At 42.0% G+C, this 24,253-nt stretch overlaps 1 protein-coding gene across 2 annotated transcripts in view; it reads right to left on the bottom strand.

Annotated features, from left to right (window-relative positions):
* Positions 1-11,871, bottom strand: part of ldah (lipid droplet associated hydrolase) — a 59,483-nt gene extending 47,612 nt beyond the window's left edge. The window contains exons 1-3 of one of the 2 annotated variants that reach the window (XM_076299389.1): positions 11,773-11,871; positions 11,058-11,128; positions 9,810-9,948 (exon numbers count right to left, since the gene is read on the bottom strand). In XM_076299389.1, the coding sequence (XP_076155504.1) occupies positions 9,810-9,942 (133 nt within the window). In that variant the 5' untranslated portion in view covers positions 9,943-9,948; positions 11,058-11,128; positions 11,773-11,871. The remainder of the gene's footprint in view (positions 1-9,809; positions 9,949-11,057; positions 11,129-11,772) is intronic. The other variant, XM_076299388.1, reaches the window with a different exon arrangement.
* Positions 11,872-24,253: the final 12,382 nt, after the last annotated feature.

The following is a 24,253-nucleotide window of genomic DNA, read 5'->3' as shown; positions in this document are numbered from 1 at the left end:
TTTTCCACACCTGTTGCCTCTGCCACATATACACACTGACTCACAAACAGGTGTCCAGGCCTGGTGTCTGAACCAAGATTTTTCTCCCAGTTATCTGATGAGAACATCATAGGGTCAAAGTGCACAAGCTGAGCACAGAAAGGAACAGAGTAGGTCGACATACAAGAGCTACACAGGTCTTTATTTCTGCTCAGTTTTCATCAACTAGACATGACTGAAAATCTAAAATCTTAGCATTCTTCATAAGGGTTAAAGAATTAAACATGTTCTTCAGTTATTTTGAAAAAAAAGGTCTAGACCCTTAAATAACATCTGGCACCTTTGTGGGTGAAAGCCAGGCAAAGAATGTCTGTTTTCCTAGGAGCACTCACAATGCCATTATGAAGGCCACATTCGGTGCTAAATTCCCTTAGACTGTGACTTTTTTTGTAGAGAGTGTACTAAAAAAAAACATGGTATGTAAAACTAGGTGAATGTGGTCCATTACACATGACACTGTCTACTGTCTTTTAACCCTCTCTATCTCTGACCTGTGTCCCCTGTCCACTTCGCTGTCCAGAGAGCAGCTGGAGCGAGAGTGCCTGGTCACGGTAGCTCTGAGATCGAGATCGAGCGGACGGCAATCAAATATCACCTCCAGGTAACATTCCACCAAACATTCCCCCCGAAATCTCAGCAATGCATGAGGAGTCTGAGACAATAACCTGCTCTGACATTCCGCACTCAAGTCCACCTCGTCCAGCCCCAACTCCTCAAATGTGAGAGGGATGACCTAAAGCGCTCTGTTTTGTGATCGTTTATCACTCGCAAACCATCATGTTTAACTGTTTTAATTGTGCACCGTTTAATTAATAACAGCTAATCTAATTTATCGAACTTCAATCTGCAGAATGCAGATTTGCATATTCATTGTGAACGATGCGGCAGGGATCCCCTTCTGTGGGAAACATACAAGGGAACTTCAAGAGCAATTAACAGGTGGAGGTCCAATTGTTTACACATTTACCTCTGGAAGACAGGGCCGACTAATTGAATGACCTCCACCTCCAGTGTGGCAGAAAGACTTTAATGTTAGCCTACTTTGCGGAGAAGGAGGGGAGAGGAACATAAGGGTCCTTTGTAAGACTGTTAAAAGTTATCAAACAATGTGATACTAAGGGCTATTGAAGGCAGCTGTCGGGCCAGGGAGAGACTGGTGGAGCTAGCAACAGGTTCTCATAAAACAGAACCAGCTGGGGAGAGCAAGAGAGGAAGGAGAGAGAGAGAGAGAGAGAGAGAGAGAGGAGAGATAGAAAGAGAGACAGATAGACAGAAAGAGAGAGCGATATATAGAGACAGACAGAGAGATAGAGAGAGAGGGAGAGAAAGAGACAGAGAGACAGAAAAAGAGTGATAGAGAGAGAGAGAGAAAGAGAAAGGGGGGACTTGACAGGTTTTTTTCCAGAGAGAAAGAATACAGAATAAGTAGAAAGGTAGCCTTCCTTGTATCTGGCTATTGGTGACCACATGAAGGCTGTCTGTTCACAAATAAAACCCAAAACATTCACCACACTCTGTTTCCCATTTGTCTGAAACAAACAGAAGCATTTTATCATTAAACTGCACAGAGCGGATGCGAGAGGAGAACATAAAGTGATGACTAATGCAGCTTAATTACTGACAGTGCTCTGCATGACACGTCATGCCATTCCAACCATTTACTTCTTAATGAGGTGAGATGACTGAGTGTATCGCAACCACACGATTTGGTCATTTCCATACGCAGGATGCTTTACTCATGATCATTACTGGAACCACCAGCACAGAAAACCCCTCCTGTGAACGCCAGCCGCTCCCCTGGTGAAGTTCAACCCAATCAATCGTGGACATCACTGAAGGCCATTAGGTCACCCAGTTAGCACTGCAGGTTTTAACACTGTGGCTCGGGGGGGCCTCTCATACCATGGACCACTACTGAACGCTAATCACTCAGACAGGGAGACTCCCACCTAGTGGTCAGAAATGGAATAGCCCAATGGGATGCCAACTGGTGGGTGGACTCTTGACACTAAACATACTGAAGAAAAATAAGGTTCATCATATTTCCCGTCAACAATAAAAACTTGATTAATTTCTGTGTATAAATGGAAACATCTGGGGAAAGGCACAGGCCATAATTAAATATACAGTAAATAAATACTGAGTTACTAAAATTAATTACTGAATACAATGAGTATACGAGGACATATGACAGCACAATTAAACTCACACATGAGAGAACACACACACACAGGCAGACACACGTCATACAGACTGTGATGATTCCTCTCTGAAGTACACGCGCACACACACACACACACACACACACACACACACACACCTGTACGCCACCCAGCACACACATGAAAGAGCATGCAGCTGTGAAAGCAGGCGGATATGGAGGCAGACACAGAGATTATTGCCCCCGATGGCGGGGAACAGAAAGGCCACAGGGTCTCCAATAACAGCCATCACACACCACCAGAGTGTGTGTGTGTGTGTGTGTGTGTACGTGTGTGTTGGGGGAGTGGAGGGTGATGGGGCTTGGTGGCCCACAAAAGGGCCCATTGAAGCTGTTGCTCAGTGACATTAAGCGCCCGATGAACAGGTTCAAATCAGCGTGACCTTTTTAAGGTCAGTGCCGTGACCTGACAAGAGGACTGGGCCGCGCTTCTTGATCGTCATCTGCACGCCAGCTCATCTGTAGGGGCCGGCTTTCTTGAGGAAAAACAGGCCGACAGCTCCAACACACAAACACGGATGAATAAGAGGATGATGCTGGGGAAGCTATGAGTGTGTGTGAGTCCGTGTCTGTGTGTGAGTCCGTGTCTGTGTGTGTGTGTGTGTGTGTGAGTCCGTGTGTGTGAGTCCGTGTCTGTGTGTGTGTGTGTGTGTGTGAGTCCGTGTGTGTGAGTCCGTGTCTGTGTGGGTGTACATGTGAGTGTGGTTGGGGGGTGATCATATGTTGAGTTGAAATGGGGTGAAACTATTTTTGGGGGACAGTGGTGTTTGTGGGTCGTGACACAGCTCACGAGGACGGACAAAAGCCTCTTGAGTCCGAGCGCTCCTGATGACAACTGGATCACAAGACATGACATCACTTCCTGAGGCCACACCACCGTCATGACGACCGGCTTGCATGATGCATGTTTACGAGCAGACTAAAGGGTAAAGGGGCGCAATGACGATTGTGTGTGTGTGTGTATGTGTGTGTGTGTGTGTGTGTGTGTGCAACCTCATGCATCTTGGACACAAGTTGCCTCTCGCAAGGAAGTGACATCTTCCAGGGGACACAGCAACAAGTGTGTGTGTGTGTGCCACCTCATGCATCTTGGACATAAGTTCCCTCTCGCAAGGAAGTGACATCTTCCAGGGGACACAGCAACAAGTGTGTGTGTGTGTGTGTGTGTGTGTGTGTGTGTGTGTGTGTGTGTGTGTGCCACCTCATTGCATCTTGGTCACTCCTTTCTGAGGGAAGTGACATCTTCCAGATAACTTGTTTTTAACCAGAAGCCTGTGACAGCTTTGCTGGGAAATAAGAACAGGCCTCAAACAGAATGTTCCACAACAAAAATGAGTCATTTAAGCATAAAACACTGGGTTATTTCCTTACACTTTCTTCCAGAAAGTATTTCCTCGCCAATAACCCCATCCGTCCAATTCTTTTCTCGGGCCAGGCCTACCCAACAAAATGTCTATTTGGTTTTAAACGAACAAAGATGACAGGGGCACCTATTGAAGAAACTCTAAAAACGCTTAAAACAATCTTGCCTAGCCATCTTCAGCTAACTCAACAGGAACCAGGCTACCGTACCACAACACAAGCAGTAGACACGTGTTCCCCAAGAAACAAACCCCAGCCGCTCTCCACTGCTATGGCTAGCAGCACAGCAGTACCACCTCCACATGGTGACAAACCGTCTCCCACACCCGGGTATGGAACGGATCATGGCATCAGTCTTCATTAGGGCGCCCCTTTGAAGGGGCGGAGGAGGCGGCGGTCAGGAGATCCGTGAGAGAGGAGCGGAGAGGAGCGGAGAGGAGAGGAGCGGAGAGGAGCGGAGCTCAAAGTGGCAGCTGTGCCTGAGAAGGCTTTACCTCATGGGCTGGCTGGCTCGCTAGCTCAGGCCACGTCAGGAGCAGCAGGGGTAAAAGTGTGAAGCCTGTTGACAGCTCGGTCTCTCGGCGTCTCGCTCTTTCACTAACACATACACACACACACACATACACACACACAAACACACACACACACACACACACACACACACACACACACACACACTTTCTAACTGCTGCTGCTCCTGCTGCTGCTTAGCCACTGGATGCTCTCCACAGAGCCATGACTTAACATGCTCTGCTACACACACAATCACACACACACACGTTACACAGTCTGAAAATCTGTATTTATCCTATTCTCTGTGTCTATTTCTTTCACTTTGTCTCACACACACACACAGACACACACACACACACACACACACACACACACACACACACACACACACACACACACACACTGCCAGAGACCAACATGTAAGATACATACTGTACAGTCCTGGTGTACAAGTAGTCATGTGTACTGTGTGCATTCCTAAATTCAATCTTCTGTAGCCCTGTTTGCACTGTTGAGGAAAACTTACACCTTTTAACTTTTTAACATTATGTGTTAAACTTACACCTTTTAACATTATGTTTAATGTTCACAAGTGAGATAGTACAGGTGAAAAGGGTAACATTTCTAACTTATATCATTATGAAATTGATCAAATATTAAATCACATCTGTGCATGTTCATGCAAGGAATTTTGGGAGCTTGGGTTGTTGCTCTGATACTTGCCAAACATAATGAAAAGAGTGGCTGAAAGTCTGCAATTCCTAGAATGAAGATGAGGTCAATTTATGTATTCAAACCTAAAAAAATATAATTGAATTCATCAATGGGTGAAAGCATCGCAATATTTGTTAAAAGAGTGTGAATTATAATTCCAAACTCATTTCCCATACACTTCACACACACACACACACACACACACACACACACACACACACACACACACACACACACACACACACACACACACACACATCACACAGTCTGAAAATCTGATTTAATCCTACTCTCTATTTCTTTCTTTGTCTTTCTTTGAGACACAGACACAGATACAGATACAGACGCAGACACAGACACAGACACAGACAGACACAGACACACACACAGACACAAACCCAACCATTACTCTGCTTCTGGCCCTACAGTGTTTGTTGTTATTACATTATAATACAACAGTCAGGGCATTAACTCACGCACAACACTGAGGGAGCTCTATAATTTCCTAGATATTGGAAAATGAAATATAGGAATGCAAGGGTCTTGTGTCGGAGCCTAAGTTGGAGGATGCGAGCGGAGCAGAGTGGGGTTGATTTAGTCTGTTTGCAGGAGCTGTGGTTAGACTGGCCCAGCCAGCGGTGCGCTCATGTTCAAACCCAAACCCCCTTCAAGCCCTGAAAATTGGGACGTCTGTCTGATCTTTGACAGAAAAATTTATATATTTCTCGGCGCTTTGCTGGCGGCGATTTCTGAAAGGTCTGTGTCATAACCGCAGTATTTCTAACATTGAACATCTGCCGCCAACCAACAAGAGCTTTCTTTCCATAAGGTCACTTTGGTTTACATTTGAGATCTGCTGGAAGCTACAACTAGAGTTGGGGGTAAGGGGTGTGTATGTGTGTGTGTGTGTGTGTGTTGGGGGGGTGGACTTGTACACCGGGCCACATTTCCATTGAGTCTCTTCCGTCTGAACTGACGCCAGAACTCATGGTAGATCCCTGACCTCACACTTCCTTGTTTGTCCCGTCCCGGGCGCCCCTTGGCAGTCCGTCGTGGTCATTTCCCGAGCACTCCGTCCGACGCAATCGTCCACCTGCGGCCCGAGAACTCTGGTTGGTGGCCAGCAGGCCGTGAGTCCCATTTGCTTTTGCGCCAGTTCTGTTTGTTTATGGAAAATGGCACCAAAAATGGTGCAGCACACAAGAAAATGCTGCACCTGAAAGTGAAGGCCACTGGCAGATTTATGTGGTACCAGAGGCGGTTGCCAAGGTGACCTCACTGCCTGGACACAGCCTCTGCCAGGCCAGTCCACAGGCTGAACCTCTGAACTGGTGACACGGGGACCTTGACAGCACATAGTCAATAACAGAGGTGATGAAGTTCTGTAAGTGCTCCATCACCACACAATAAATACATAGGTTGAGTTTGCCTTGCGACAACTTAGCTGTGAAAACTTTTGATTTTCTAGCAGAATCATCCCATAACATGTTCATGTGTGAAAGAGGCTCTTAGAGGTGGACTGGCCTGCAGCTCAATCGTACAGACAATATTGCTGATGTAGGTGTTACTTTCTAAGTACTAAAGAAGCTTTAGGTTTTTAAATGTACAATATACCATGATGAATAATATGAATGTCTGCAAAAAAAAAAGTATTTGACTTAGATTTTTAGTTTATCTTCATATTGTTCAGTCCCAAGCACCTCATTACTTTTCATCCAAATCATAGTTGAACACTGTGCTAAATGTCTTGGCAGCTAGTACTGGACTAAATTCATTCTTCTATGAACTGCTTGATATCTTCATCTACTTGATATTATATCTTGTACCTAAACAACTATCACGCTGCTTGGAGCAATATTAACACCAGAGATCATATTTTTTTATATTTTGGGGGGGCTTTTATGCCTTTAACCCTTAAAGGTGTAGGTTTTTGAACATTCTAAGTTCCGCAACAATTGAAGGTTCTAAAATTCTATGTTGAATTCAATGAACCCAGATATTCTTTAGAATGTTAATTTCCCAACATTCCCGTCACACCGGTGTAACGGTACTCCTTTAAGGGTTAATTGACAGGACAGTAGAGAGAGTGACAGAAAGCGAGTGGGAGAGAGACAGGGCGGGATTGGGAAATGACCCGGGTCAGACTCTAACCCAGGTCCCCATGGGCACATATGATACAGATGCTGTAATGTATTCAGTTGGGCCACAGCGCCCCCACCAGAGATCATATTTATCCGGACTTCACACACCTACACTCAGGTTAATGGACTTCACACACCTACACTCACGTTAATGCAAAATCGAGACAAATCCCTTGGGTAAACGCATCACTGAAACACCTTGGTTGCCCCTCCCATCTCATGCTGTTTTAATGTTTTAATGATGATCAGTGAGCTTGACCATATGGGTTTAAAAAAATCTACACTTGAGAAAAACATACTACAACCCCAATTCCAATTGGGACAAGGTACAAATAAAAACGGAATGCAATGATGTGGATGTTTTAAAAGTCCATATTTTATTCAGAATAGAACATAGATGACATATCAAATGTTTAAACTGAGAAAATGTATAATTTAAAGGGAAAAATTAGGTGATTTTAAATTTCATGGCAACAACACATCTCAAAAAAGTTGGGACAAGGCCATGTTTACCACTGTGTGGCATCACCTCTTCTCTCTACAACAGTCTGTAAACGTCTGGGGACTGAGGAGACTAGTTGCTCAAGTTTAGGGATAGGAATGTTGTCCCATTCTTGTCTAATGTAGGATTCTAGTTGCTCAACTGTCTTAGGTCTTCTTTGTTGTATCTTCCGTTTTATGATGCGCCAAATGTTTTCTATGGGTGAAAGATCTGGACTGCAGGCTTCTTCTACGCACCCATGATGTTGTAATTGATGCAGTATGTGGTTTGGAAAATGCAAGGTCTTCCCTGAAAGAGACGTCGTCTGGATGGGAGCATATGTTGCTCTAGAACCTGAATATACCTTTCAGCATTGATGGTGTCTTTCCAGATGTGTAAGCTGCCCATGCCACACACACTAATGCAGCCCCATACCATCAGAGATGCAGGCTTCTGAACTGAGTGCTGATAACAATTTTGTGATTTCCAATACAGAAGCATGCCTGTATTTGAGGCAGTACCGTCTAAGAGCCCGAAGATCATGGGCATCCAGTATGGTTTTCTGGCCATGACCCTTACGCACAGAGATTTTTCCACATTCTCTGAATCTTTGGATGATATTATGCACTGTAGATGATGATATGTTGAAACTCTTTGCAATTTTGCACTGTGGAACTCCTTTCTGATATTGCTCCACTATTTGTCAGCGCAGCATTAGGGGGATTGGTGATCCTCTGCTCATCTCCGCTGCCACTCCAAGATGCTCTTTTTTATAGCCAATCATGTTAATGACCTATTGCCAATTGACCTAATAAGTTGCAATTTGGTCCTCCAGCTGTTCCTTTTTTGGACCTTCAACTTTTCCAGGCTCTTATTGCCCCCGTCCCAACTTTTTTGAGATGTGTTGCTGTCATGAAATTGTAAATGAGCCAATATTTGGCATGAAATTTCTAAATGTTTCACTTTCAACATTTGATATGTTGTCTATGTTCTATTCTGAATTCAACATAGGTTTTTGAGATTAGGGAATTATTGCATTCCATTTTTATTTACAATTTGTACCTTGTCCCAACTTTTTTGGAATCGGGGTTGTAGATAATCCTAGACATCACATCAACACTGTACTGGTGCTGCACAGTACTGGTACCTATTAGTGTAGTCTTGTCCGTGTAGATGTCACCTCCTAGTTTTAGGCCTAGTCCACACGTAACAAACCGATCTTTTTTTCCTCCGTCTTGCCTGGAACCGTATCAAGAATATTTGCGTCCAAACGGATCCATCTCAACACGACTCAACACGTTACTTCATACCCCAGGCCTATAGGTGGCACTGTTTCTTTACAGAAATTGACCAAAACTTGCGCTTTACAAACAGACAGAAATGGCTAGTGCAAGGAAACCAGAATTGTTTGTGTGGACTGATGGTGAACTGTCAACTGTAGTCAACTGTAAAACTAATAAACTTTATTTTACGGTTTGTGAAGGGTGCAGTCCCGTCCTTTATTTGGCTAACGCAGGTAGGCCTACTAATCACCTTTACTTTCTTTGGTTGTAGGATAGTCCCGTGATTCACATTAGTTTTGGCTATCACCGCAATTAGGCAACTAAACGCAAGGCTTACCCAAGTTCTAGGCTATTCTGTCGCCACATTTATAATATTGCTATAAAACCTTCATTAGTAACAGTCAATACTTTTGCCTGCATCAAATCGCGCATTTGCATTCAGTGTGCTACCATCGGCTTAACGTGAGTTCTAAGCGTTGTATGCTTATCTGATTTCACTCGACTGTGAATGCATGTATATATGTTGTAAGACATGTAAAATAAATGAATGACACTGGCACTACGCACAAATTAATGTAGCCTAAACTTATACCGCACTTTCATAATAACTTAAGTTCTCTCGCGTCACTGACAGTAGCTAGAATGCATAAAAAAACACCGGGGAAAACAGTGTTCAGTCCAAGTCATAAGCTATCGGCGCTGCGCAGCACCAGTTGTGATATTTATCTTACGGAGTGTAATCGTATGTAATGTCATGTATGAAAACTAGTATTGTTAGGCAATAAGTGCAAGTCCAGGGCAGCTGAGGTGTGGCGATGACATCATCGATACGCAAGCAGGATGTGCGGTTTCGCTGTCTAAACGAATTCAAACGGGCTACGGTTTCAGATTTTTCCACTCTGGGACCAGGTTTCAAAAAAGTGCAGTTTCGGGCAGTGCGTTTACAGGATTCGTTTGGACGCAAAACCTCTGCGTTTAACCTAAAAAGCGTCTCCGTGTGGACAGGCCCTTAGTTAGGATAATAGTCATGATGGGCACCATCATTTTGGTCCTACCTGGAATGACCAGGAAGAGCAATCTGGCACCAACGCGACGCAGGCCTCCAAACTTCAGCACCTCTGTGACAGCTCCGCAGCAGTAGATGTGCTCCACACCTGGCTTATCCATGTCCTCCTCTGCAGTCCCCATTTCCAGCTAAGCAACAAAGGCCAAATAAAAGTAAGTTGAAGTGATACGTTTATAATGCTAAAGGTAAAGATAAGTGATACTTTCTTTCCAAGCTACACAAACTTGCAACGGTGGTTTCAAGGGTCATACCCAGGCCGACTGATTGACAGGCGGTGACGCTTACCCTGCTCCGCCACATTAAGTGCGCTTTTATCTAACATGATTTACAGATCTAATATGATTTACAGATCAAATATCTGTTTACAGATCTAATGTGATTGTTGGCCTGGTGCCAACAAATTAATCTCTAGTGTGGACAAAGAGTGATTAATAATGAATACCTTAAGGTACTTTGCAAAAAGCCTTAATTATTATTTTAAAAAAACAAAGTTGATTAAAACTAGATGAAGAATAAAATCACCCCTGTCAATCAACATGTCTATGAAATTCGAAATTTAGAGGCTAATGGACTTCTAGTTAATGCTGATGATGGCCATACATGATGACAGCCTGTTTGTTACTTCACAAACCATTTAGATCATTTGTTTGTACAGGGGTTGCCCATAAATAAAACAACTGACTGATGCTGCAACAAAAGCAAAAAAGAGAGAGAAGTAGAAGAGGAGAGAGAGAGAGAGAGAGAGAGAGAGAGAGAGAGAGAGAGAACGCTGCAAACTTGTTCTTTTGTTAAGTATTTGCCTGCTGGGTTGTGTTACTTGGGGTAACGTTTTCACAGGACACCAAGAAGAACAGGGACATGGTGTTTTAATACACTCTCACAATGGTTCACACCTGCTGAGAAAGGCATTTGAAGCCTTGAAAAATGTGGAACCTCTTTCTCCGTCTACTCCTGCAGGAGGTCGCCAAGGGCCGAACCCACCATGCGGGAATGAGCAGTGTCACGGCTCAAAACACAATAGCCCTGCCTACTTTCTCATCGGCCCAGGGAGCCTCAAGAACTACCACACTATCTGAGGGGAAAGCATCCTCAGACAAGAACAACCAACACTGAAATTGATCTTTACTGTTTTAGAGGAGAATGTTTAGGGAAGAAACTGCTGTGACTTGCAAATACAGACTGGTTATTATTACCCAGCATATGAGAGGAATATAATAGACAGATTTAAGTAGCCTACCTTAAAAATACTGGACAGTAGGTCTACTCAAGTTCTTCTTCAGCTTAAACCAAGAAGTCCTCACACCTGAACTGTTTATTGCCGGTTAGTTATCATTGAACAAACATATTAATGATCAATTTTCTTTGGAAATTCCTGAAGGCTGCCGAGTGAAGTTCTGATTTATCTTTCATGGTTAAAGCAAGCAATAGAGATAAGGGTGACATTGTCCCCAGATCACTGCTGGCAGTCCCTGCTCATAGTCCAGCGAGATATCTAGGCCAACTGTCAATTGACAGGGTTACTCAATATTACTGATGCACATATTGTATAAAACAGAACTGTGAACATGACATTACAATAGTCTAAATAAATGCGTAAAATACTGACGTTATTAACATCATAAACACAGTAATGTTAGCCTATTATGCTCTTGAGTTTATTTCATGGTTGACGTTCACACGTCGCACTTTAACTTTATCGTTATGCTTACCATGCACACTCGTGTGCATTTGTCAAAGAGTCTCACAAAACATTGACAAGCTCAAAAACTACGAAAGCTTTCGCATAGGTTGGACATCATTCATTCCCTCCCTCATCAATTCTTTGCTTTGCTAGCCAGTGTTATTAGCCATTATTATTATTGTTATTAGCCAAGAAAGACAGACCCAGTAATGCAAGCAATCTTCCTCGAGAAGAAACACCACACAATATCTGTGGATATTGCAGTCCTTACCTATAAATGTGAATTGGTCCAAATGTATGAAATAAAGTGACATTCAACAACTGTCAATGAACTTTCGCTGGATTCGGCCAGAAGCTGTCAGCATCAGATCCTTCGGGGAAATACATAGCTGCTTTGGTAACGCTCATTACTGCCACCTATTGTCTTGGAGTTTAGTTGGGGACAGGAAGCTACTGACAGCTCTTGGTCATCTTTGACAGACACATGTCACCTATGTGAATACCTACATAAATGTTAGGCAAAGTAAATAAAGTGTTACTTTTTTTTTTACATTTATAGGCCTTATAGCCTTCTATTTCTTATTCTTGAGAAGGGTGGAGACATGACTTTCTGGTGAAGTCTATTCCAAGTTGTTGATTTGACGTCTTTTGGGGTCACTCTAAAGTGAAAGTGAGACCATTTGTGTTCCCTCTGGAACATTTCTCCTTTCCAAGTAAGCAGAATATGTTCATTCTATTCCTTCATTGATCGGTCCCTCTTCATGTTGTAAAAGTCTCTTGCGTCCTTTAAAACTGTCCTGTTCAATTAAACCAGAAGCAGACCACAGCCACACCCTTGAGCTTTGTCTGGCTCTCTTGACAGTATGTCAAAACTGACAAGCTAAACTGAATCTAAAATTTGAGGTTATTCTACGAGAGTTAAGCCACTGAAGATAGGATGTGAACCTCAAATCATATAGCATAAGAAAATGAGCTACATTCTAAATAGTTTGGCAGAATATCTGTTACTTGAAAACATGTTCCTGACCAATTGTGCTATTCTAGACACCTCTGTGAGTGTCTGGTCTCATGTAAAACATCCATAGTACATCAAATGTGTGGCTGGAACTTGGAGAGAACTTTCTTCGTGAGAGGAGCAGGCAAGCTTTTCTCCAAAGGGAGACAATCCACACATGTGTCTAGTGTGCGGTACTCATCTCCAAGAGTTTGTCCTTGACCTTGAGATGTTCTGAACAAACAGTATCCTCTGCTCTGGTCAAACAATGGCCAGTTTCTCTGCGGGAGGCGTGTGTGTGTGTGTGTGTGTGTGTATGTGTGTGAGTTGGCGGCAGCGGTGGTGGTGGTGGTGGGGGTCTGTCTTAACCATCAGCACTGTTCTATGATGAGATCTACCTATAAATGCCTGTGTCTTCTGCAACCGTCAGCACTGTTTCTATGATGTTATCTACCTAAAATGCATTCAGCCCTCTGTTTGTAATTGCACTGTATGATGTTTTTGGCTACAGACTTTTGAACGGCCATGACTTAGTTGTCCGGTTTCTTTTAGACTCCTTCTGGGGCATTCATTCATGCATTCGTGTGTGTGTGTGTGTGTGTGTGTGTGTGTGTGTGTGTGTGTGTGTGTGTGTGGGTGGGTGTGTGTGTGTGTGTGTGTGTGTGTGTGTGTGTGTGTGTGTGTGTGTGTGTGTGTGTGTGTGTGTGTGTGTGTGTGTGTGTGATATCTTTTCATACCTGGCAGAATGTGAGACAGAGAAATTCCTTTACCAATTACATTGCTCACCTGGGAAACACTTTAGGTCTTACTAAAACTTTATGAGGACATCATACAACATCATTCACTGCAATATGTAAACTTTGTTTTTCTGCTGGAGGAAAATGGAAGTGTTTTTCCTCTGGAAGAGTCCTCTTGGTTCTCTCTAGTGCCTCATGTTCATTTGATAATACTAAAGTGATCTCAAATATATATATATATATATATATATATATATATATATATATAAGTATATACTGTACGCAGAACAGTCCAAAGGTTTAAATCATTGACCATAGATTATATTCATGCATGTGTTATGCCATTGTGTGTGTGTGTGTGTGTGTGTGTGTGTGTGTGTGTGTGTGTGTGTTTGTATGTTTGCACACATGCACTGTAAGACTGTATTGCTCACAACCTTTGTATTTTTATTTGTCAAAATTATCTTTTTGATCATTTTTATATTTTTGCTGGTAATGCATTTCAATCATCGACAAACTAATAAAAGCAGGCTGTCTTGGAGAAGATGAGCTCTGTAGTCTTGGATGAGTAAACTTGCAGTATGTCCTAATGCATGGCAGGCTTGCTCCAAAAGACAAAAGTGAAATCATTTAAAAGTACGGTTTCATGTTAATAATGAATTATTCATAGCAACTGTAACTACTGTAACTATACCTGACAACTTCTTTTATAGAAGTGAGAAATGCCAGTGGTTTTGTGGTGGTAATGTTTATATAGTTTTGATTTCTGTACAGGATATTTCAACATTGTTAGAAGGCTGAATTTTGGAGACTTGGAGATTTTTGGTTGAGAGCCTCATTTGACACCATCCATTTCCCATGACGGAAGACGGGGAAACTGTCTACCGTTAAAGCTGCCATTAGAAAAACACAAACATTACATGAGCTTTTCTAGCCAATGTCATCAGTCTTGGAAAATGGGCCTGAATTGCTTGGTGCAATGTCAGCAGAAAAAGAGCCTGACAGTAAAAGAATGGTTGCAGAAAAAAGGGCATTGAATATGAATAGAAGCACTATCACTAGCAGATCATGATGAAGAGGAAGAAAGTGATGATGAGGATGATGATTATGATGATGATGATGATGATGATGATGATTTTTTTTCTGCAACCCTTCTATTATCTTGTTCTTGAAGAGCAGAAAAAAGGATGTTGAATAATCAAAGAGCAGCTCTTTGTCTGCTGACTTAACAGCAGGTAGTTCGGGCTCATTTTCTACAGATCTAATAACTTGACAAAATAATGTTCCACAGTGTGAAATGATGATGATGATGATGATGCCAGAGCACTATTTTGTCATGTCATTAAAGACACCTAACATCCACTTTGTTAATTAATGGAGTACAATGAAAACACGCAGAAAGCCAGACAGTTGCACAGAACAGCTAAGGGACCTTAGTTTAAGCACCTGTGAAAACAAATGCTATCATAACAGTAATCCCAGTATGTTTTAGGGAAGTCTGTTGCTGGTTTTCACACAATAATAAATAAAATGGTTGTTTCTGATATTAAGTATTTCCTGATTTTTTTTTCCTTTTTGATTTATTGGACGATAGAGTAAATATTCTCAAATCATCAGAGAGTACGCTGATTTAAGTTCATTAATTAATCATATACACAGATGTTTCTTGTTTTCTTTCAACAGACATGAGGAGCATTAATCAACTTTTTTTAGAGAGAACTTGTCCCTGTAACTAAGAGGAGAACGAGATGTGACAGGCTGCCAACAGTTTATTATTTACACATGTTGAAGGAATTAACACAAAAACTAAATAAATCAAAATAAATAAAGCAGAACAATCAGACAGGATGTGAAAGAAAATAAATTGCACAACGTATTAATCCATGTTCAGACTTCATTTTTTTGTTATACATTCAACCATCCTGCATCCTTTTGGGCTCCAAGACAATACTTGAAGGTGTCATGAACAGTGAATGTCTTCATTTAAAAATGCAATCCAAGTAGAATTTATTGATTCAATAAGACTTGTAAAACTCAGCCCCTCGGTGATGCAGCCAGTGCACAATTGGGTTATGGGTGTTCCGCATATAAAGTCCTCAGCATGTGTCTTCAGTATGTTGTAGGTCTAAAAGAAACAGCATGTCAAGTGCTGAGTTGATCTGCACCATATACATTGCCAGGCTCATTCCTACATTTTATAAGGCTGGTATTGATCAATTGTTTCAGAGCTTTCACCCTAATCATCTCACACAAACATGTTTTTTTTCCATTTAATTACCATATAAGCCATCCTAGTAAAAAAAAAAACTGAGACAAAAAATTGGTTTATTCTACAGAAACAAAGCCAGCCTCCGTATGGAAAGTAGGAAACAAGTTGTTGAAGCAGTTTTTATGTCAGTTCTATGGTGATGTGATATAGAAATGCTACTGCTTGTTCACTTAAAGCCTACCAGTTCACTTAAAGTCTACCACTCTGCCCTGAGATTACTGCAATTGGTGATGGCTATAGCACTCATCATTGCGTCCTCTATGGTTGGTCATATTTGACAGAGAGGAGACAATCATTGGTATCTGTTTATTTACAAAGGTATTGTTGGGAAATTACCAGAATATTTCAAACATGCTTGTTTGGAATTTTGGTCCCTATCAGACCAGATCAAATGACTGATTTTCCCCCCCAAATGACTGTTTATTTTTCCCTTCCTTCTATAATGTTATGCAGGTTATTTTATTATTTATTTTATTTTGTTTTATTTATAGGCCTATACTTTTTTACCCCAATTATTATATTTTTGTTATTTAATTGTTACTGTAATCTCGGCTTGACTGAAAATGAGGACTACCCTCAATGAACCTCGATAATAAATAATGATTGAATGAATGGATGAATGGATGGATGGATTAATGGATGGATGGATGAATGTTTTATGACTGAAAGTATGACAAGCAAATTAAGGTGACTGTTTTACAATGACTTTCTTTAGGGAGAGATTGACACTGGAGAAGACATTCAGGGAATGAATGTCTTAAATCCTGATGGATAGTTGCACATTAGCAATGACATTTGAATGTATGTTAGCTTGTTACCAAAACACATTTGCACACAATTTGAAATAGAAAACAGGACAGGTGGATCTCACATTTGTCATGGAGAATGTCAGTCTGCAGTCCTGTAGTTCTGCTTTAGACGGTTTACGTGCAACATGTCTGGTCTGTGTCGATTAACCAGACAAAAAACTGATAAAAGCAAGAGCCTGCAAATATTGAAAACACACAGCACAATGAAAATTATTATATTTTGTGTGTGCAGTGAACCTTTTGGCTTCAGCACAGACATTTTTCGACGATGCGATAACTTGGACATGATGCAATGATGAGCCATAGAGCCACAGTATGTGCTGTGATAGCGTAACAGATTAATGTCTTTCCTGGAAGCTCCGCAAGGAATGGTCCTGGATGCAGCAATGACAAGTGATGTCAGCCTTACTGTGTCCCAGTCAATAGTTGGGTGTCTGGACAATGTAAAGCTTGATCTCACAAGAGCAGTCAAACTTCAAGGGAAGGCTTAAGGAGGAGATGTTTAACATACTGTCCAAAATGCAAACTGACAGGTCATGGCCTGCTGAGGATTTGGGAAATTACAGTCATAAGTTCTGTTTATTTCCATGGGTCATACCAGCAATGTATATAATATGACATAAACAACAACAACAACAACAACAACAACGTCAACGTCATAAACAACAATACAAACATATGCCAACTAAACTGTTTATTTTTTATGTGTTTGGGCCTTCAGAAGACCTTGAGCAAATGTTACTCCTACTATCATTATTGATATTGGCTTTTGTTTTAAATGTTGCACATGTACGTGGTGCAGCCTAGGAGGTGGAGGCAATCTTTAAGCAGAGCTCCTGCTTTGTGTAAAAGCTCTCATAAGCTATGACTGTCTGACAGGTTTTCTCGTGCCTCATGGATGCGAGTATGCAAAAACTAGTTTCATTCCCATTCTGAGTAGGCCAAGGACAGATTGGTCCCAGCTGATTGGAATAGCTTTAGATGTGCACTGCCAGGACACAAGGACAGGTGGATGAGGGTGTGTTGAGAACTGAAGAAATCCAACACGCACACACACACACACACACACACACACAAAAACAGCCTCTCATAAGACTGTCTCTTCTATTCTTGGTTATAGTTTCCTCTTCCTCATACTTGGCAGGCATTTCAGTATGGTCACACCACGCTCAAACAGCACTGCACATGCAGGGATGGCTTCCCTTTTTTGATAAAACACACAAACCTGCTTGGACGATGGTCAAGTGTACTTATCCTCTGAACTGGCTTTGGAAGTCCTCCTCAACAGATTCTCTGGCAGGGAGGATGAAAGGAGGGGTCAGGCATTTGGAGAGGGAACTGAATCATAAGGAAGGCTGATGGACCGCTGTGGACGTTTCAGCACACCCTCCCCCTCCCCTTCTTTGATGCTTCTTCTCTCGTTTTGACTCTCGGTTTGACTCTGGATTTGAATTTTTATTAGACAAATTCACATAACTTGGGTCTCCATCTGTATGCATCTTTGGGAATGGAGTGCACAGCAATCCTCAAGTGCCTGTCAACGCACCACAGCAGAACATAGAAGTAGGTCCCCTCAGATTACTTTCAGCTGTTTATCAAAGTGCTCTATCAATTCAATGCACTTTTCCTCCTTTCAACATCTTGTTCTATTGCGCCTCATAAACCATGCATGGTAACCCATTGGATATAATATGTCTGGTAATAGTTACCTGCTTCACTGCTTTATTTATTAAATTATGTATCCTGGAGAAGTTGACACTCATTGACTGTGATAACCCTAGGAAAAATCCAAAGGAGCGAGTTATATATTATGTGGATTATATGCATTTGGAGACTAAATGTACAGTAATAGGTGGAATGCATGACTGCCATATTGATTTCCAACTCACGCAGAATGTAAAAGACAGGCTTCCCAGAATTCCATGCTGTAGTTGGGCCACACTGAGGTCCTTGTGCTCAAGTGGCAATATCTTCTCCTGGTTAACACTTCAACTTCACATTTATACATTTGTTGCTTATTATTACAGACTACATTGGACATTAATTATACCTCTTATGGACCCTTTCAATCTGTTCCCAGAGGGTTTCCGGTTGAAATTTTCAAAACCAATGCAGATACTGTGAAATTAAAATGAATCGGACTTTAGTGTAATACAACATTTTGACTTTACTTGTTTTATCTATTTATGTATTTATTTTTGTTTGCCCCCAAGTTACTCTCAATGTTGTTTTCTGTGCCACCAAATTACTTATGCACCTGTAAGGGTCTATAGATAAAAAGAGAATGCAGAACATAGACCTCTTTCACACCTATGAGAAGCTGACAATAAGATATTTTGTTCATGGACAGTTCAAGGACAGAAAATAAATAAATCTGATGATAATCAGCCTGGCTGACACCAAATCAATTATCAGTTGATTGGCACTGTTCGTTCACTTTTGATTTCCAAGGAAAGGGGGCGTAAACACCAGTGAAATCAAACTGAAGTTGGTACATTAAACTCTTACCAAATCCTTTTGGTAGTACGGCAAACATATCTTTCTTGCCAATGAAGGTTTTGATCGAGTTGTTTCATCAAAAATGTCAAATAAAATACATGTCCACGTTGTTTAATACTGATGCCATCAGCACAGCCACTGGTTGAGCGCAGAAGTGGTATGAAGTTGTGTCTATCATCGTATGAAGCCCACCCCGTGCTGGATAAGCTGTTATGATTATCTGTTATCACAGATGACCAGGCATGGACTACAAACACCACCTCCCTTGTCAAGAGGGTCAAGCACCACCTTCACTTCCTGTGACAGATGAGGAGAACAAATCTCCCCACTCCTGTCCTGAGTTTCCACAGGGGCACTACAGAGACAATCCTGTCCTGTGTTTCTACAGAGACAATCCTGTCCTGTGGCCTCTCAGTCTGGTCTGGCAGCTGCACCACCTCAGGCCCTCCAGAGTGTCTTCAGGAAGTGGTGAGGAGGACAGAGAGCATCATCAGAACTCCCATCTGTACCAGATCTACACCTGTGCAGAGAACAACATCAGAACTCTCACCAGATCTACCTGTTCAGAGAACACCATCAGAACTCCCACCAGATCTACCTGTGCAGAGAACATCATCAGAACTCCCATCTGTACCAGATCTACACCTGTGCAGAGAACCTCATCAGAACGCCGATCTATACCAGATCTACACCTGTCCCACTGCCTTAGCAGAGCCACCACGATAGTTAGGCCGGCTGCAGACTGCCGGCATGGCGTGAGTGTGGCGTGTCTTTTGTGTGTCAGTTGCGTGGCAGCTGCGTGACATTTTCTACCTCTATTCACATCTGTTGCCAGCCTTGTCTGTACACACATCAATATTTTTTCTTTGTACATTTGTTTGCACATAAATAACCCATTTAATATATTGTTTTTAATATTATTTTTTTTATTTTATTATTATTTTACATTTATTTCTTTTTAATTTACATTTATATACATGAATGCATCGATGTCAAAACCTAGAGACTTTCAAATATCAAAATGTCATTTATGAAATGTATTCTTGTCAAAATGACATATAAAACATCTTTTCATAGTCTATTTTGCCTGGAAACACTTCCAACATGCTTGCGGGTCGCGTGAAAAAATAGGCGCCAGTCCTATTTGTAGCATGCACAGGTTTTCAGTGCAGCTTGAGCTGCGCCTGAGATGTGCATGTCACGCAGGAAGTGTGCAACCATAACAACATGGGAGCTGAAATGAAAATGGACATGCCACGCAGCTGACACGCTCATGCCACGCCGGCAGTCTGCATCCGGCCTTAGAGACCCCACCTGTGTAATAACGCAAACACTGTGAAAACAGCGTGCAATATATTCTTATCTTATAGTTTGTCTATAGGCCTATACCTACAGTATATCTTTTGTCTGTCTGTGCTGTCTATTATGTCTACCTATTGTTGTCTTATATGCACTTGTCTTTTATGGTTATGTTTATAGATTGAGCTTGAAACACAGTTTCATTGGGCTGAGTGGATTGAATGACAATAAAGTTGACCTTGATCTTGACTTTGACTTCTAAATGTTTTTTCTTAACACTCTTTTTTTGACTCGTTATCATCCACAAATAGACTGTGTGTTGAAACATTTCTCGTTTAACTGTTCATTTTTGTACCACCAACAGCAAATGCCTTTTTGCAAGCATGTCTGACTGACCATCTCTCTCCCATGGACTCCCATTGATGAATGGACAATGTCCATGACACCTTGGCATTGTATGAAAGTCCAGAGTGTACACCCACCGCTGATTGTGTTTATGTTTCCTCAGAAGCTCATATGGACAACAGGGAGACACATGTTGAACACACTGTAATTGCCCGTTTGGAAACACACATGTATGATACATTTATGAACTTGCAAAGAAATGTTTGCTTCAAAAGTTGGCTGTGAAATGCCTGTTTGTATACAGTGTCTCTCATCAAATCTGGTCCCAACCTGAATCATTGGCAATATATCTCAGAGGCCAGAAACAAAAGAAAATCCCTTAACTTTGATTGTCTGTTACATCAGAATTCATGCACACTATGACACAGGAAATTCTGAGTTGAAATCATATTGTTTTTATTTAACATACACAAGTGTACTGTGAGACCTTTGCATATGCATATTGCATGTTCCTCTTTTTTTCTGCACCCGAATATTTAGATCTGCATTGAACTCAGTACATTTGTTTTGGTTATCAAGAAAGCTTATGGAAATGTAGTGTTGAATGTTGCTTTCCATGTTCATTCTAACATCTATACAAAAGAACACAGAGAGAGAGAAAGACATGAAACCATTTCATTATACCATCAATCCAGGGGCCTCCCCATTCAATGCAATCAGTGGCTGTTTGTCCCCACTCAGTTGACCAAAAGGGGAATATAACTTGTGATTGCCTGCATGCTGAAGCAGTGCTGTTATTGATTTCACTCGGCCCACTGAAAGGCAGAGAACAGAGAATGCTATGTATGGAATGTCTATTGTTTCACTGCTCATTCCAGACAGGAATAGAACTTTTGATCTGATACGTTGTGTCAGTTGGTAACTATGGTGCAGGGAGGTAAAGATTATCATAGGATCCTTGGGGGGGGGGGGGGGGGGGGGGGTACAATGTACAAAGACATTTCTACTTAAAGTCTACTATATCTACTATGCCTGTTACACAGAACCTGTAATATTCATTTGACACTCTGGAACTCTGGAGATGTTAATGTTTGTGTAGGAATGGCAGTGTGAAGTGTGAAGTATAGTGCTTGCCTTTGGCATAGCGCTCGCACAGAATGTCTCCCAGAGGTGTGATCGGATGATGAACTGAGATGAGATGAAAACATTCACCAAATGAGATGAAAACATTCACCAAAATTACGTATTCCAATGCTGGTTCGGTGATTATTTGAATTGAAGGCAGCCAAAGACGTCTAGACATTCGAACCCTTGTAACCACTGCAGTTCCACTAACATCCAGTTATGGAGTAGAGTTTCACCCACAGGATCTGGGAGAAAAACAATTCGCCACACAATGTGAAGGATATGCTCGGTAGTCAGAAGTGTGCCCTGGTCTTTATATGTTGCACAGTCACCTTCCAGCTGCTGTTTTATGGACATTCTCAGGCATATATCAGTCCTGACACACTGAAGGCTTTGAAATCTGGGGAAGTGATTTAAGTTTAGGCCAGACCCAACAGGTTGAGCTATCATCGTTGTTGCTCCCACGGGGAAACTCGCACATCTTTCAAACCATGTAAAAACGCACCCATGTAAACACTTTCATACGGTCATCCCTCTGTCTCAATCTCTTTCTCTCTTTCTCTCTTTCTCTCTCTCTCTCTCTCTCTCTCTCTCTCCTCCCTGGAGATGGTCTCAGGACCAGGCCTGATGTCCCTGGGGCCTGAACCAAACTTGTGCTACCTGACCCTTGAGACATCAATACTGTGGTTAGTTTTATCATCTGCACCAAGCCTATTCAAACAGCCTCTGACAGGGTTCCTTAAATACATTTTCAGATATAAAATAAATACTATTTATGACTTTTTCTTGGACCTGGGCCCTAGTTTAATTTGTGCATTTTACATAGTAAGCATATAGGCACATCTAGCCGTTGATGTACATCTCTACATTTACAACAAACACTCGAATATTCAACCACAGACACGGCTTTGATGCCGTCCTCTTCTCCAATATTCTTTCCTTAGCATGGGTTCCATTCACAGCAGGTTGACCCTGAGACCTTCTGCTCCGACTGTTAGTTAGGTGAGTCACATGGTCACATGCACAAGAACCCAGAACCACACACTGGTCCTTTACATCCTCGGCTCCAATGTTTATTTCTCAGAAGGTCTTCTTGTGGCAGGTTCTGACTCGGACTCCGTGAGTGGAGACATGTTCTGAAGAAACTAGAACCTCTCATACTTACATACTTGCACACATCTAATATCCTCTCCTAAAGTCTTGATTTTCCTCACAGGCAGGTTCTGAAGCCCTGTGAGTGAGAATTAGGTGCTTTAAGTACTCCACAATTACAAGAACCTCGAACCTTGTGTACTCATCTTAAGGACATTACATATCTTTCCTTAAAAATATACAGTATATCCTCTCCTAAAATGATCGTCTCCAAACACATAAGGTTTCTCAGGCTCTGTCTTGTGAGTATGTTTCAGGTGATTTACATGAACCAAGGGGGCAGGAAAGGAGAGGAGACTCGAGTGCCGAGCCCAGCCCCAGCCCTGGTCGCTCACATCCAATCACATCATCATTCTCTGAGCTCCGATTACAACCACGGTCACATTCATCACATGGGTCATTCATCACTGACAGACATTTAAAAAAAATACTATAAATTCTCTACCTTTACCTAACAGGGGAAAATGCCTTGACAGAAAACCTCATATCCATCAACCCCATGTTCAACTTCCACCCACCTGGCCAATGAGTGCCCGCCCGGCCAGGGAAACTTAGACGTGCTGACCCCATCAAACCACAAGCCACCCACGGTACCGGCCACACATAATTCAAGTAAAAGGAGGCATCATTCATCATTGTTTTAAAAAATCATTCACTAAAATAAATCAAAATACTACTGTAGTTTTGATGACAGTTTTACATTTGCATGTCATTAACATGCATTGGTTTAAAATGTTGAGACAGAGGATCTTGGCGTTGGTAGTGCAGTTGAACTACATGGCCAATGTGCATTCTGCATGTCTAATATTTTGACAGAAATGACATAGTGGTTGGTTAGACACCACAACCCCAGCTGAGAACAACAGTGCGATCTTGTTTCAACATAGCTCAGGAAAATCGTTTAGCCTAAATGCATTTGTCCTCCGCTGGGCTGGAGAAGTTGATTTCAGTCTATTAGTGTCCAGATGCCCTGTCCTTTCTCATCATGAGTCCGAGTATGTTTGGAGACCAGAGCTCACGTGCTGACACAGCTAACATCTAGATCCATCGTCATGGACTCATGGCCCTAGCAGGGATGTTTTGTACATTTGTTCACACGTCGGGTTCATGTACCATTCTGTCTCATCAAATTCCACATGTTCCCTAAAAATAATTTTTTCGCATATATACTGTAGCCTATGTATTTGTCTCTGCTTATTTATTTTGCATTGGTCCTACACCCTTATGTTGATAACAGTGATAGAAGCTTGATCAGTTAAAAAACCTGGAGGAGCGCCGAGGGAGGAAGTGGCAGATCTCTCTTCCCCCTGATCTCCTCGCTCTGACAGCTCCAGCCCTAGTCATGGGGGGCAGATGTCTCCTCATTTGTCACAATCTTCACTTTCTCTTTTGGCTTCCTGTCTGTCAGCATCTCCTGAATGACGGATTCTCTCAGTTGTTCTAGGACGATCCAAAGCCACATACTGTAGCTTATTGCAAATTCCATCTTGTATTAGCGGGTGGACAGCTTTAACATCTTGAAT

Source organism: Alosa pseudoharengus, unplaced genomic scaffold (assembly GCF_046254945.1).
Source record: "Alosa pseudoharengus isolate Yale_2024_CS ecotype anadromous, Long Island Sound unplaced genomic scaffold, YU_APseudo_1.1 YU_APseudo_1.1_scf_22, whole genome shotgun sequence".
NCBI lineage: Eukaryota > Metazoa > Chordata > Actinopteri > Clupeiformes > Clupeidae > Alosa > Alosa pseudoharengus.
The sequence above is the reverse complement of the archived record's forward strand: the minus strand, read 5'-3'. Positions and strand labels throughout refer to the sequence as shown.